Below are 16,785 nucleotides of genomic sequence, written 5' to 3' on the forward strand. Positions count from 1 at the left end.
TTTGCACAAATAGAAATTCGCACAAATTATGCCCCAAATTTGTGTGAATTGTGGCTGAAATTTGCATAATTTTCACAAATTGTGGATGGAATGTGTACACTTTTGTGCAAATTATGTAAATTTGCACAAAAATCAGTTGTAATTTCTGCACACACACACCCCCACAGAAAATCCGCAAACTGACCCAGCTCTCCGGAGAACGGGAAAATGGGCTGAAGTCCAGTGGTCCAAACCAAGGAAAGCTTGTCAAGCTCCCTGCCCCCAGATTGATTCCTCCAACATCCCAAATGATAATTAACCCAGTATTCTTTCTTTTTTCTTTCTTTTTGCTGAAAACTACTCAAACACAGCTGAAATCAAGGTTGAAACTTCCAATTGGCCATGTCCCTCAAAACAGAGAGCAGCCAGAGCTGTGACATCACAAACGCCTCCTGCTTTGAGGCCTTGTCGGTGAGCATGGGGACTGAAGTTTCCAGTAACAATATGACTGAAAACTAGGGATGTCAGAAAATTCTGCCACGGATCTCGGTGAGGCCGAATGCCAGTGCATTCGGCCCCCTGAAATCCGTGGCAGAACGAAGCCCCCCGCCCCCCCACCCCACAAAAAGGGCCCGGAAAGGAGCACCTACCTGCTGCCATCTGCGCTGACTTGCCGTTTTATCCAACGTAAATATTTACATGGGCAATTAGGGCGAAAAAAAGGGAACCGCAAATAGCGTAGTGGGCGCTATTTGCATTATTTCCCCCCCCCCGCCATTTTATCCTATGAAAATATTTACATAGGCTTTTACGGCAAAACAACAACAACACGCAAATAGCACCCACTACGCTATTTGCGGTTCCCCTTTTTTCCGCCATAATTGCCTATGCAAATATTTCCGTAGGATAAAACGGAAAGAATAGGGAACGCAAATGCCAGCTGCCGTTGCCACCGCCATTTGCGTACGCCGTATTATTCTGGATTTTTTGGGGGAGGCATGCCATGATAGGCTACATAAATACTTATGTAGCCTATCACGGCAGCCTGGAAGGACACAAATGGCGGCCATTTGTGTCCACAGCAGCCTGTCCGCAGCCGGAAGTCCAGCTGCGGATGGCCCTGTCCGGCTGCTCTGCAGAGCCACCGTGGAGCAGAGCCAGCCAGGCAGGATTCCGGGGGGGAGGACCGGATCGCCTCCCCCCCCCAGTGGATACCCTGAACGGAACCAGGTAAGGGATTCGTACATCCCTACACTGGATGTTTTGGGCTACAGTGCCAATAATCTCTGAGCATTGCCCATGTTCACTGGGGTTGATGGGCATTTTAGTCCTAAACATCTGGATGGCCCCAGCTTGCCTACCCCTGTCAAGGAAGGGCACTGTGAAGGAGTGCTGGAGCTAACGCCAACATCCCTGCAAAGTAGGTCAGGCCAAATCGGGCCTCGAGCCCCCAAAGACACCCAGTAACTGCCCTCTCCTGCCAAGAGGCAGTGACTTTAACACTGAGGTCGAACAGAAAGGATCATGCCAACTTGGAGTTGGTTAACTGTTTATTATAGGGAATGGGTAGAGGGAAGGGGAGAGTTAGAGGTCGTAGGTTGTACAGAGGTCACACAAAGTGGAAAGTTTGCAAAGAAACCAAAACATACACAGAGAGCCTTTATACTGCACCCCCAAGCAAAATAACCAAACTAGCTAGCCTATCTTTTCACATACCTAGATATGGGCCTCAAAGAATAGCATCTAGCCAACAGCAGGTCCAAAACCACCATGACAAATGGAGACGCCATGCCCAGCCCCAGAAACCCAGGGCAGATTTATCTTAGCCATTCACCAGCTCAGCCCCAAAGGGACCAACTTCATCCAGAAGAGGTAGGAGCTTTCCACCAAGGCCAGCTGTTACCTGTTTCCCAATTAGTGATGCCCTTGAGCAACAGGGCCAAGGAGCTGGCAGGTAACACACCTTCCCAGGTGGATGCCTGGGGCGTGACATCCAGGCCTGATCTTATGGTGGGAAACAGGCCATCATTCTTGACAGGCACCTTGTAATTTACAGGGAGAACCAGTGTGGTATAATGGTTAGAGTGTTGGACTGGGACTTGGGAGATCAGGGCTGTAGTCCCAACTCAGCCATGAAGCTCACTGAGTGGCTTTGGGCCAGTCACTGACTCTCAGCCTAACCTTCCTCACAGAGTTGTTGTGAGGATAAAATGGAGAGGAGGGGGACCATGTAAGCCACCTTGAGTTCCTTATGAGAGGGAAAAAAGTGCGATATAAATGTAATAAACAAACAGATAAATACATACCTAAAATTACATAAAGATTCCTTCCTTATAGATAACCAGTGTTTAGTAGCCTTGAGGTTACAGCCAGTTGTCTGGAGTAGGTTGATAGCTTTCTTCAAAGATATGACAAAGGGCTGGCTCACACATGCAAGCTGATCACTCGCTCATTGACTTCAGTGCCAAGCAGTGATTTGTAAGTGTGAATGAGGGAACACAGATGAATCTCCCCAGACAAAAGTTTAATATTACCCAATTTCAGTTCAAAGGCAATACTTTTCAGTGGAGTCAGAACAGATATTCAGCTGCCCATGATCAAGTGATGTGCATGCAGTCTAAGGTTTTTTGTTTAGTGCATGAATGGGAAATGGTTGATCACGTTTGTGTCCTTCCAGCCTTTGGGATGCAACATTAGGCACTTTGGGAAAAATATTAATGCTCACATTGTTAATAAATCCCACTTTTTCAAATTAAGATTTCAAGCTACTACTTCTGTGGCTTTAACAACTGCATGACAGGCAGTAATGGTAACTGCTGATCCTTGTTGCATCAGAGAGGTACAGTGATATAGAAAGCTTCACCAGCCAAATTTCTGCCTTATATACAGAGGTTAAAGGAACAGAAACATGCTTCACAAAAATTTGACAGCCCTGCATTCAGTGCAGATTTATGTACGAAGTAAAGATTCCAGTCTACGTCTGGTCTACCATTTTTATGCACATTTCTCTTAGTACATGCATTTTTGTATGAATGTTTTCCTAATATACACATAATGGGACAAATATTGGGGGGGGTATTTTACTCCTTCAACAGCCAGATCATCAGTGGACAATGGCTTAACCCACACAACTTGTTACCTAACCAGCTAAACTAGTTCCATGCAGAAAATTTCTCCCATATGTTTTTTGACCATTCTCTAGGCATGGTGGAGAATTCCACCATGGATCTCAGTGAGGCCGAATGCCAGTACATTTGGCCCCCCAAAATCCATGGCGGAACAAAGCCCCCCCGCCCCCCACCCCGCCTACCTACCTGCTGCCGTCCGTGCTGACTTGCGAATAGCGGCCGCGTCTGCGGCTGCCATTCGCTTCTTCCATATAGCCGTGATAGGCTAAATACTTACGTAGCCTATCACAGCTAATGCAGGGATGCCATTTGCTTCCCTGTGGAAGCTGCGATAGGCTACGTAAGTATTTATGTAGCCTATCACAGCAAAACTAAGAGAACGCAAATGGCGGCGGCTCTGGCGGCCGCCATTTGCGTTCCCTTTTTTTTTGCTGTTTTAGCCTACATTAATATTTACATAAGCTATTACAGCAAAAAAAAAAGGGGGAACGCAAATGGCGGCCACTACGCCATTTGCATTCGCTGTTTTGTTTTTCCGTTATAGGCTACGTAAATATTTACGTAGCCTATCATGGCAAAATACAGGGACGCAAATGGTGGCGGCTACAGCCGCTGCCATTTGCGTCCCTGCAGGCTGCCCAGTGGCCGGATGTCCAGCTGCGGGTGGCCCCAGCCAGCAGCTCCGCGGAATCTCCATGGAGTGGAGCCAGCCAGAGAGAATTTCGGGGGGAGAGACGGAGCGCCTCCCCCCACCGTGAATGTCACCCTTCAAAAAGGTAAGTGACTTTCATTCATCCCTACTGAAAACAACTATGATTTTACAAAATTCAGATGGTGCAAATGGAAAGCACACGGAACAAACAAACAAAAATGTGTGAGTTCCTTTGGAAAAGAATTGGCTGAAAGCATGGGTAGATGCTGTGAAAAAAGTTGTTCAGTGAAAAATACTTGTTGCCCCATGCCAGGGCTATTTCAGTGTCAGTACAAATAGTATGTAAAACATTAATTATCCTCCAAAATTGTTATTTTAATGCATACATTAATTTTGTTTGTCTACCCCTTTTAAAAAAGGAGCAACTACATGGAGAAGGGTGTGTGGGGGTGGGGAGAACAGTGGCTGGTCATGCCCCTACCCTTTTTGTCTTTAGCCCTGGAAATAGCTGAGATGTGCTTCTGTCAGGGCTGCTGAAACTTCCTTGCACCCCCCCCCCCAAGGAGAAATGTCCTGAAAATATGGACAAGTATTATGCTTGAATGGTGTCTCAGCCTGTTCCCTGCACAGGCCTCAGCTCTTAGCAATAGTAGTGTAGCTGCTTATGAGGTACAAAACTGGAGAGTAGTAAAAGCCAAACAGCAGTACTGAGACCTAGCAGTTTTGAAGTTGGTTTGTTTGTTTGTTTGTTTGTTTGTTTGTTTAAGCAAAAGCAGGAGGCCATTCTCACATAGAAGCAGCCACACTACTACTGCTAAGAAATTATTAGGCTCATGCAGGGAACAGGCATGAGCCTAATAATTCACCTGACAATTCACCTGACATGCCTGAGGTACGACATTCAAATATAATGGTGATAGTGAAGAAGAGGAACAATTCCAAGGTCCTGTTGTCAGTGGGCCCCAGCAGAGGTGGAAGTCCTTGGCAGGTGCCTGACCATGCCTACCTCTAGCCCTGAAGCCACAGCGCACTAAGGTTTTAAACATAGCATTCCTTAGCTGCTTGGGAGCAGAGGGGAAGCTATTCATCCAGCAAATAAGCTCATTTTATGTACAGCAACAGAAAGAAGAAAATCAAGGTCCCAGTTCAGCAGTAGAATAAGGGTTTTTCCTGGCAGAACTTCTGCCAGCACAATCCTGTGATGAGTGGCACACAAATAACTCAGCTGGTGCTTAAAGGAGCTGCTTTTCCAAACATCGGACAAGTCCCATTATGTACCATGCACTGAGAAAGGGACTCAACAGGTGCTTGGGAGAGTAGGGATGTTGTGAGTGTCTGACTGGGTCCAAGAGTCTGGCGACCTCCCCCACACCTGGCCCTTTGGGCCCTACTTGCCGAGCCATGGGGCGCTCATGTGCATGCTTTCCCTATACGCCTCTAATATTGTGGAGATGGCCCTGTATGGCCACCATTCTGCATGACATTAAATACATGGAAATTACGGAGCCCCCACCTTGCTTAAAAATTGTGGCTTGCAGCGAGGAGAGGGTGGCTGCACAGAATTCCCAGACCACTCCCCACGGATCATGCGTAGGGGTTGACGAAAGTCACTTACCTGTCCTCGAAGGACGTTCGCGGTGGGGGGGAGGCGCTTCGCTGGTCCCCCCGCGAAGTTCAGGCCGGGGGGGGAGGCTTCCCGCCTCGCCCCGGCCGAAATTCAGGCCGGGGGGCAGGCTTCCCGCCTCACCCGGCTGAAATTCAGGCCGGGGAGGAGGCGCCTCGCCTCGCCCGGCCGCGAACGCGAAAGTTAAAAAAAAAAAACGCCCCCTGATAGGCTACGTGACGATTCACGTAGCCTATCACAGTTAGATCTGCAAAGTCAGCCATGATAGGCTACGTCAATCGTCACGTAGCCTATCACGGGTGACTTAAAAAAAAAACAAAGCGCATACGCTAATGGCGGCCCCCATAGGGAGCCGCCATTCGCGTTCCTTATTTAGTCGCCGTAGTCTACGTAAATCTTTACGTAGACTACAGCGACCAAATAAGGAAGGGGAATGTTGGCTCCCTATGGGGGCCGCCATTATCCGTACACACTTTTTTTTTTTAAGTCACCCGTGATAGGCTACGTGACGATTGACGTAACCTATCATGGCTGACTTTGCAAATCTAGCCGTGATAGGCTACGTTAATCGTCACGTAGCCTATCAGGGGGCATTTTTTTTTTCTTTCATTGCAATGGCGGCGGCGGCAGCTGGTCGAAAGACCAGGTGCCGCTCCCGCCTCGCTCGAACACCCGCCGAACCGCCGGCCAGACCAGCCACCGGGAGGGACATTCGGTGAAGGTAAGTCTCGTCCCGGGGGGGGCGGGGGGTGGGGGGGTGCGGAGGATTTCTCCCCGAAACTTGTTTGGGGGACCGAACACGGCGCTTGGCCCCCCGAAGTTTCGGGGAGAAATTCTCCGCCATCCCTAATCATGCGGCCCAGTGAGCAGGGGCAAGTGGCAGCAGCGACTTGGCAAGCGGCCGCACTTGGTGGACATGGGTGTGTCCGCCCATCCCTATGGAGGAGCCACCCCTCCAAGCATGGACTGAGTTCTTTTTATACGTGCAGAGGAGCACAGAGCTCCTTGAACAGAGAAATGGGAAATGGATGGGTCAGGGGATGATGTCAGTGGAAGGGCTTTGGGGACGGGATCCTGTCCCTTTCTGGTCCATCAAATCAGTCTGGGTGGATGCCCTGAAACCAAAAGAAGTTCCCCACCCATGTTTTAAAGGTATGGTGATTCTGCTGGTAAAAGAAAATAAGCATTATTTATTTATAAGCAGCGAGATTTATTTATAAGCAACCGCCGGCGAGATCACATCACTCCAGTGCTGAAGGAGTTGCACTGGTTTTGGTTTTGACCTTTAAAACCCTATATGGTTCCGGCCCAGCCTATCTTAAGGAGCGCCTCCAGCAGCACCAGACAGGCCGCTTAACAAGATCAGCCTCGGATGGCCTTCTCTCTGTCCCATCAGCCAGGACAGCTAGACTGGTGGGGACGAGGGAGAGGGCCTTCTCTGTGGTGGCCCCCACTCTGTGGAACTCCCTCCCTAGGGAACTCCATCATGCCCCCTCTTTAATGAGCTTCCGTCGTGCATTAAAAACGTGGTTGTTCAGGCAGGCATTTGGGGTGGGTTAGGGTATTTTTTTAAAAAAAAAATTATGGTAAAATTTTATTGTTTTAAATTGTTTATGGTGGGTTGTACATCGCCCAGAGTGGCTGGGTGACCAGTCAGATGGGCGATTAATAAATTTAATAAATAAATAAATAAAATAAATAAGCATTATGCATCATGGTTTGTTTATTTACTGTGGTGTTGTTTATTTGTTTCTAGGGCTTTCCATGTTTGTTTTTTTCTTGATTGGCATAAGCCCCATGCAGGTATTCTACTGGCTCATGTAATGGCTAAAAGTGGAGAGGGAGTATGGGCATGGATGCAACATACTCATGTTGAGAGGGAAGGTCTGAAAGCTCTTGTGTTTGCATCATCCGGGTTCCTGCTCATATCCATAGCTGGGGATTCTAGAAACTGTAGTCCAACACATCTGGAGGGTACCAAGTTGGGAACAGCTGCTATAGCAGATGGGCCAGATGAATGAGAGGCAGTGAGCCCCCTTCTATTAGCCTGCATGCCCCTCCTCCTCTCATATCCATCAGTAGCCAGCTGTTCTACAGCTTAACAGAAAGAGGAGGAGATCCAGCAAGCCTGTTGACTTTCTTTCACCCATTTTTATTAAAACTCATATTTACCATCTTACATTCTTTGGTCAAAAAAGAAATGCAGGATATGAATATAATCAATAAATCAATAAATCTTAGTGCATCCCCAAAACTAGACCCACTGGAGTGGAACCATTTTACTTAATTAATTTACTTAATTAAATTACTTAATTAATTTACTTAATTTATTTTACTTCATTAAACTGGGTTTTTTTTAATGTGTGTTCTATTCTTCTCTTAGGGGCATATGTGCTGCAGGTCAAAGCAACAGATGCTGATGACCCGACATACGGAAACAGTGCCAGAGTGGTGTACAGTATTCTGCAGGGACAGCCATATTTCTCGATTGATCCCAAGACAGGTAATGAACATTTTATAAGTGGGAATACTGTTGGTTCTCCCATTCAAGTATCACAACTTATTAGATGCCCACCTGGACAGTCTTTATCTGATTTCAGATGAAGGAAAAGCAACATTATGAATGCAAGGCTTGTGCATGGAAAAGCAGCAGATCCCCCCCCCCTTTTCCATAGTGTTTTCTGAATTTGGTGAACATAAGAATTCCCTACCTGGATCAAATCAAGGTCCACCAAAGAACCATACAGTAGGGATGTACGGATTCCCCACCATCCATTCTGTTGGGAAATCCATGGGGAGGGGGAGGCGATCCATTCCTCCCCCCCCCCGGAATCCTCTGGAGCTGCTCCGCTCCATGAGGATTCTGGGGGGGAGGAGCCCGGCTTGGGGGCTACTTACCTTGCCACCTGCCAGCCAGAGCCATTCACCTTCTCCCTGCCAATCACCATTTCTTTTTTTAAAAAAAGAAATGGTGATTGGCAGGGAGGAGGCGAACTGCTCTGGCCAGCAAGAAGCAGCTGAGTGCCATTCTACCTCCAATCCCCCTGGAGCGAAGGTAAGTGGTGCCGATCCACTGCGGATTCCTGAGACTGGATTCAAAAGAATCTGCAGCAGATTTCTCCAACATCCCTACCATATAGGCACTATTCCATATGGGAAATCCAGGGAAGGAGCTAGGGATGGGGGAGAATTCTGCCATGGACCCCAGTGAGGCCGGATTCCAAGAATCCAGCCCCATTGGGGCCCGTGGCGGAACAGAGCACTCATCTCTGCCTCCTCCCAGAATCCATCCGGGTCGGATCTGTGTCTGCATTGATCCTGTAGAGCTGGCTGCCTGCTCCACATCTCTGGTGATACGGCTGGCAGCCATTGCCATGCCGTATCGCTGTGCTAACTCTCCAGACGCAAATGGCACAGTGGGTGCCATCTGTGGCCATAAAGCTGGTAGATTAGCCTAAATGCAGCCATTTACGGCTGCATTTAGGCTAATCTACGAGCTTTACGGCTGCAAATGGAGCCCACTATGCCATTTGCATCCGGAAAGTTAGCACAGCGATACGGCACGGCAATGGCTGCTGGCCGTATCGACATTCACCAGCAATGCGGAACAGGAGGACGGCTCCGCAGGATCAAGCGGAGTGGAGCCGGCCTGGACGGATTCCGGGGGGAGGGATGGATCGCCTCCCCCTGTCTGCGGACCCCCCTTCCAGAATGGGGTAAGTGATCTGCCCAACCCTAGAAGGAGCACAGCAGTGATTGTGGTGTATTTGTACTATTTTTTACCTGGCTCATGAATGTTCCAAGGAAAAGCATGGGGTGGAGGTGGTTGTTGGAATGGTCCAAATTGCCACAACCATGTGAATGTCATATCACACAAATAACTACCCATGCAATTCTGATTTTAAGCCACTGTTATGCTACAAATTGAATGTATTAACTTGGTCCTATTGCTTACTATAGACGGCCACTTTAGATTAGGGATGGACGAAAGTCCCTTACCTGTCCTCGAAGCTTGCTTCGCGGTGGGGGGGAGGCGCTTCGCTTCTCCCCCCGAAGTTCATGCGAGGGGGGGGAGGTGCCCCGCCTCGCCTCGCCTGGCCAAAATTCAGGCCGGGCGGGAGGCACCCCATCCCTCGCCGGCGAAATTCAGGCCGGGTAGAAGCGCCCTGTCTACCCGGCCGCGAAAAAAAAACACAAAAAACCCCCACCCTCGTTATAGGCTACGTAACGATTAACGTGGCCTATCACAGCTAGATTTCAAAAGTCAGCTGTCATAGGCTACGTTAATCGTCACGTAGCCTATCACGGGTGACTTTGGGGGAAAAAAAAGCGCGTACGCAAATGGCGGCCCCCATAGGGAGCTGCCATTTACGTTCCTTATTTGGTCCCTGTAGTCTACGTAAAGATTTACGTAGTCTATGGCGAAAATAAGGGCAACGCAAATAGTGTTGCCCTTATTTTCGCCTTAGTCTACGTAAATCTTTACGTAGACTACAGCGACCAAATAAGGAATGGGAATGGCGGTTCCCTATGGGGGCCACCATTAGCGTACGCACTTTTTTTTTTTCCAAAGTCACCCGTGATAGGCTACGTGATGATTAACGTAGCTTATCACGGCTGACTTTGGAGATCTAGCCGTGATAGGCTACGTTAATCGTTACGTAGCCTATCACGGTTTTTCTTTTTTACTGCACTTGTAATGGTGGCGGCGGCAGCCGGTCGAAAGACCGGCTGTCGCCCCTGACAAAGACCCAACGAACCGCTGCCGGGACCCGCCACCGGGAGGGACATTCGTGAAAGGTAAGTCCCATCCCGGTGGGGTGGCGGGGGGGTGGCGGAGAGTTTCACCGCCAATTTCGGGGGGCCGAATGCGTTGGCATTCGGCCTCACTGAGATTCGTGGAGAAATTCTCAGAAATTCTCCGCCATCCCTACTTTAGATCAAATAACAGATAGCAGCTGTTTATCATAGGTCCCAGGGCATGGTCTGAAGGCACATGGGGCAGCCACATCACTGAAGCTAAGCAGGTCTGGGTCTGGTCAGTGTTTGGAGGGGAGGCCACCTGGGGACTACATTTAGCCACCTTGAGTTCCATGATGGAGGAAAGGTGGGATATAAATATAAGAAATAATAATAATAATAATAATAATAATAATAATAATAATTGTAAATAAGTTGCAGCCTTAAACTTTGATACTTGGTAAGAGTTCTGGTGGGGAAGAGCTAAGTACTGTCCTCCTAATTGCTCTTTCTTCCCTCTGAACTCCTCCTACCCCACCCATAAATACAAGTTAGGTAGCAAATATAGGACTAGGAATCCCATGATTCTAGCCTCAATCTGAGTTAAAGTGCCCTCAGAATCACAAGATGCTTACCTTGCTGAATGTTGGGATTTGTGAATCAGCAAAACCTGAGCTCATCAAGGTCCTCCGAATTCCACTTCAAAGCTCGTGCTGACTCATGTCTGCATCATATTATGAGCCTTTGTTGTTCTGTGCACAATGTCCATGCATATTTTGGTTAGGGATGATTGGACTCACCCATGCCCAGATTTGTTGGGCACTCACCAAGCCTCCACCCACCCCTGTTTGTGGTGCTGCACAAGCTTCTGGATGAGCGCCCAATGAAGCTGCAGGGCAATCTGCCTTCGAGCGGCCATTGTGCACAATAATGGGGACTTGGGTGGGCTCTTCCCAGAAGAGGTTGAGCTGCCATTTTGCACACAATTGTGGCACTTCACCACAAGGGTGGGCCGCTCTTAGATGCTTCCCAAGCCCCAGGGCGCTTGGCAACTTGGTCCATCAGTGCCCCACAGCTTGGCAAGCAGGGGTCCATGGGCCAGATGTGGGGGAGTCTGCCAGACTCCCGGACCCTGCCTGGAACTCATGACATCCCTAATTTTGGTGGAAATATTCACCTAATTTGGGTGAATAATTTTCCAAACTTATGCATCCATTGTGTGGGTTTTTCCAAAAATACACATTTTTTTCTCTCATTGATTAAAGTGTGTTTATGCACATTTTCAAAAAGGACATAATTTTTCACGGGTATTTTTTCAAAGTATGCATTTTCGAATGCACTTCTCTTTGGTCTCCGAGTCGTACCTCAAGCTCGGAAATGGGAGACGCAGATTGCATTTGAGTCCACATTCAAGTCTGGGAGGTGTTAACTGGATCAATGCTAAAGCGAACTGAAACAAATCTCTCATAGCCCTTCCTGGGCAAGGTGCTTGAGCGTGTGGTTGTAGGACAGCTCCAGGCACTCTTGAATGAAACGGATTATCTAGATCCATTTCAATCGGGCTTCAGGCCTGGTTTTGGAACGGAAACTGCCTTGGTTGCCCTGTGGGATGACCTCTGCTGGGAGAGGGACAGGGGGAGTGCAACCCTGTTGATTCTCCTGGACCTCTCAGTGGCTTTCGATACCATCGACCATGGTATCCTTCTGGATAGGTTGTCTGGGTTGGGAGTTGGAGGCACTGCACTACAGTGGTTCCGCTCCTACTTGGATGGCCGATTCCAGAAGGTGGTGCTGGGGGATTATTGCTCTGTGCCATGGCAATTGTGCCATGGGGTTCCACAGGGCTCTATTTTATCCCCCATGCTGTTTAACATCTACATGAAACCGCTGGGGGAGGTTATCCGGAGGTGTGGGCTGAGGTGCCATCAATATGCGGATGACACCCAGCTCTACCTCTCTTTCTCATCAAAACCAGGTGAGGCAGTGGCTGTTCTGAACCAGTGCCTGGGCACGGTAATGGACTGGATGAGGGCTAATAAACTGAAACTCAATCCAGACAAGACGGAGGTACTGTTAGTGGGTGGTTCGTCTGCCCGGCTAGGTGATATTCAACCTGTTCTGGAGGGGGTTGCACTCCCCCTAAAGGATCAGGTTCGTAGTTTGGGGGTGCTCTTGGATCCAGAACTGTCACTTGAGGCACAGGTGAACTCAGTGGCACGGAGCACTTTTTATCAGCTTAGGCTGGTATACCAACTACGCCCTTATCTGGACAGAGATAGCCTAGCTACAGTTATCCATGCTCTGATAACTTCTCGTCTGGATTACTGCAATGCGTTATACGTGGGGCTGCCTTTGAAAACGGTCCGGAAACTTCAGCTGGTCCAAAATAGGGCAGCAAGATTGTTAACAGGGACTGGCCTGCGAGCTCATATTACGCCAGTACTTTTCCAGCTGCACTGGCTGCCAGTCCATTTCCGGGCCCGATTCAAAGTGCTGGTGTTAACATTCAAAGCCCTTAACGGCTTGGGGCCAGATTACCTGAAGGATCGCCTCCTCCCATATGTGCCTGCCCGGACCTTAAGATCATCATCAGCGGCCCTTCTCCGTGAGCCCCTGACAAAGGAAGTGAGGCGGGTGGCTACTAGGAGGAGGGCTTTTTCTGTTGTGGCACCCTGGCTCTGGAATGAGCTCCCTAGTGAGGTTCGCCTGGCGCCTACATTGTACTCCTTTCGGCGCCAGGTGGAGACCTTTTTATTTTCCCAGGCATTTTAGCTTTCTAAATTTTTATCTTTGCTGTTTTAAATCTGTATTTTAAACTCCTGTACTGCTGCTAGGTTTTATTGTGGTTGTATTGTTATATTGTGGTTTTAATGTTCTATATATTTTAAATTGTTTTATTGTGTGTTGTTTGGTTTTAGTTTTTGTGAACCGCCCAGAGAGCTTCGGCTATTGGGCGGTACAGAAATGAAATAAATAAATAATAAATAAATAAAATAAATAGCTCCCTAGCTGAATTGCACCACTTCCAGAAGATGAAAAAGTAGAGGAGCACATGTTTAAATGGTTCTCTATAGAGCAGCCTATGAAATCCTAAGGGAAGCTGTGACTGTTCAGCTGGGAGTGTTTGCAGTGCTCTGTGCAATCAGGATTGCACAGGGTTCACCTAATGACCTGGAGCACTGTAACCATGTACAGTTTTTCATTAGGCCTTCCCTGTCACCACAGAGGAGTTGGGGATGGTCTGGACAGAGTGTGTCCCCCCATATCCCTTCCAGGCTTAGGATTTTATAACACCTGAATGAGGCCTAAATATATATTTAAACATGCCCTGTCCCTGGACACAGAAAACTAGCCTGTTAGGAAAGAGGGTGTCCTAGATAGGGATGGAGGGACACCCTGGAGTCCACTTGAGCAGCCGCTGCCGCCACTTGCCTATGCGAGTCAGGCTGTGCAAGCCTCTGGAGGGCTCGGGAACCTGTCCAGGAGCACACCGCAGCAGCCCGCTCCTCCATGCGAGCCGCCATCTTTTACACAAGACGGGGCTCTATCTTTTAGTACATTTATTGCTGTGCACAACAGTGGCTGGAAAGGGCCATTTCCACAACATTAGAGGCATCTAATGTTGTGGAAATGGCCCTTTCCAGCCACCATTGTGCACAACAATAAATACAGGAAAATATAGAGCCCCGTCTTGCATAAAAAGGGGCTGCGTATTTTTGTATATTGACTGTTGTGCACAGCAGTGGCCTGAAAGGATCGGTGCTTTCTCCTCCTCCTCCCATCCCAGCTAAAGTGAAGGCAGTGCCTTGACCAGAGGAGGAAGAGAGAGCTGCCTTTGTGGTAGCTGGGTTGGGAGTGGGAGAAAGTATAGATCCTTTCCCCCCCCTCACATCTTGGGCCAGCCACCATCAGGGCAGTGGCTTGACAGGAGGAGGACAATGAGAGGGGCTTCCTTCTTGTCTTCCTCCCGTCAAGCTGCTGCCTTCACATTCACAATAGCTGGGATGAGAAAGGAAGAAAGGATCCCCCCCATGGAGCCGTGCACCTACAGCCGCCCATCTGTGTGAGTAGCCATTATACATAGAAATGGCAATTCATTATTTTTTGTAAATTAAATCTTGCCCACAATGGCCAGCTGGAAAGTTCCAGCCATTGTGTGCAAGATTTAATTTATGGAAAATAGTAAGTCACCATTATTTACATATAATAGTGACTTGCACAGAGGACAGACAGCTGCAGGCACTCATGGGTGGGATCGGTAAGTCCTGGGGCTTGTGGAGCTTGGAAGGTGGGGCTCGGTGAGCCACATTTTGGGGGCCGAGCAGGTGGACTCCATCAGACTCAGACTCCATCCCCTACATGGATGCTCACAACATCCCTAGTCCTAGAATCTCTCCATCTGACATGCTAGCTTTTCTACGTGCTGTGTGGTTTCATGCAAGGGAGTGCTTCAGTGTGTAATTCCCCACCTGCAATTTGAAGTAGACTTCCACTTTTCCAAGAGATTCATCTTGTGTTTCTCTGCTGTTTATGCTGCTTGTCAGACCAATTGCATTTGCAACCGAAGTGTTTAATATAACTCCAGTGTGCAGCCCACCTATGAAAACTCAATGCATAGTAGTATGCTACTTTCCCTATTATACTGGTATAATTTTGTCTTTAGCCAGATTTCCAATCAGTAGCCATTGGGCCATATTCTGAACCATACAACATGCATTCATGTTAGCCAGGGTCTTTTCTGCATGTGCTGTGCTGCTAGGATAACATGCAGAATTATATTTTAAGCTGGAATAAACTGGACTTTTAATGAACATTGATGTTGTTCACTGAGAAACCTGCCCTTTTTTCCCCATCTGCATGCTTTTGGCAGGTGGTTGGATTGGAGGATGGGCACTGGACGTTAATGTCAGACTGTTGTTTGGAGGTCACTGGATGTATGAGTAGCAGGGGGAAAATGATGCATAAACAGGCAGAAATGCTCATGGGACAGGCGGATGGTTAATTGCATATCTCGTCCTGTATTCTGAAATGTCATTCCTGCTTCTGTATTTAATAATTCAATGACTTAACCAAAATGTTCCACACTAAATGCTGCCAATTGTGTGCCTTCAATGCAATGCAGGAAGAACTGCCTGTCTGCCCCCTATCCGCAAATGGAATTTCTTTTCCCAGTGAATCTCTCCTTGAATGTCAGATGGAGTATTAAAGACCCTGGTTTCCTGGCTAATCAATGACTGGAGGTGGAAACAGCATAACGCTGTCAGCACTGGCTCTCCGGAGGTCATGTCCTCTGTCAAATATACCCTATTTTAACAAAATATTGTTTCACAAATATGAATCAGTGTCTTTATTTTTGAAATTAGGATGAGGATGGTTACCCCTTCCCAGACTCCAGGGGACAAAAATCACCTGCTTTTAATGTTTGTCCTTAATTAGAATGTGCTGGCAGTATAGAAATGTTAAAATCCAGGCTGCATATTATGCAATATTTCTGGATGAGATGAATGATGATAACAAAGATTTCCCCAGGATCCCCTCTTCTGCTTTTTCTGCTTGTGTGCTCAATGCCACCTTCATTAATTACATTCAAAGGACTCTCAGAAGCAGGAGCAGGTGGCCATAGGTTTGGTTTTTTTAAAAAAATTTGCATTGTAAAGACATCAGGGTCATTGGCCATGGGAAGAATCAACTCACGAGAACTTGGTCCTTAAACTACAACCACCCTGTTGAAACTGTTATCCTCTTTCTGGGGCCCAAGTAGTTTTACCTAGGAATGCATGATAAATTTGTTTCCATTCATTTTTGATCCAGATTTACCCAGTTTGCACCTTCCAAGCCAAATACAGACTTGGATGCAATATGCAGTCAAAGTCCACACATTTCTGAGCTTTCAGTGTGATTTATGGACCGAAACAAATGTGTTCAACAGATGCATTTATCTGAAAAATGCACATAGAAATTGTGTACTTTTGAAAAATCTACACAAATAGGCTTTAATTAATGGGAGAACAGTGTACATTTCAAAGATGTGCAGAATTGACGCACACATTTGAAAAAAAATACACACAACACTACACATGGATTTTCATGCGAAAAGAAAGAAACTTAGCTCGCAATCTGAGACAGAATCAGGTTGGAACGAGCTTTGAGATGGAATTTGGAGAACTTTGGCAAGCTCGAGTTTTGCTGATCTGCACATTCCTAATTTTACCAGCAATTTGTCTTACAGCACCTCTCCGCAAATGACTGACCACTGTCCTTTCCTGTTCCTTTGTGAATGTACATTTTGTCATCATGGCACTGTCTTAAACCTCAGAGACAGAGGAGGATGATCCAGCTGAGTCCTTGGAGCTGCTGCACCATGGGCTGAGGAACTGGTCCAGGTTCCTGATATGGAACTTGATGCTAGAGGTCATGAGCCTGCGGAACCTGAGTCTGATGAGTCAGTTATCTTCCCCACTCCACTGCACCTTCCTGACAGTGCAGGGAGCATTCCAGGGAGGATCTCACCAAAAGGAGAAGCACTCTCCTTTAGGCTAGGGGGTTGGGCCTTTAAGGAGTTACACTCTTCAGGTGGTGGGAGAGGTGGGGTGCACAGAATGGAGTGGACTCATAAGGCTGGTCCATTCTCACTTGTTCCTTGCTTGTTTATTCATTACATT

General features: G+C 47.7%; 1 protein-coding gene across 1 annotated transcript in view; it reads left to right on the top strand.

The window, feature by feature from the left end:
* Positions 1–16,785, top strand: part of CDH12 (cadherin 12) — a 309,761-nt gene that overhangs the window by 161,558 nt on the left and 131,418 nt on the right. The window contains exon 3 of the mRNA XM_084850557.1: positions 7,767–7,886. Coding sequence (XP_084706683.1) covers positions 7,767–7,886 — 120 coding nt within the window. The remainder of the gene's footprint in view (positions 1–7,766; positions 7,887–16,785) is intronic.

Source organism: Heloderma suspectum, chromosome 4 (assembly GCF_057233095.1).
Source record: "Heloderma suspectum isolate Gila_16-S chromosome 4, 16-S_ref, whole genome shotgun sequence".
Lineage (NCBI taxonomy): Eukaryota > Metazoa > Chordata > Lepidosauria > Squamata > Helodermatidae > Heloderma > Heloderma suspectum.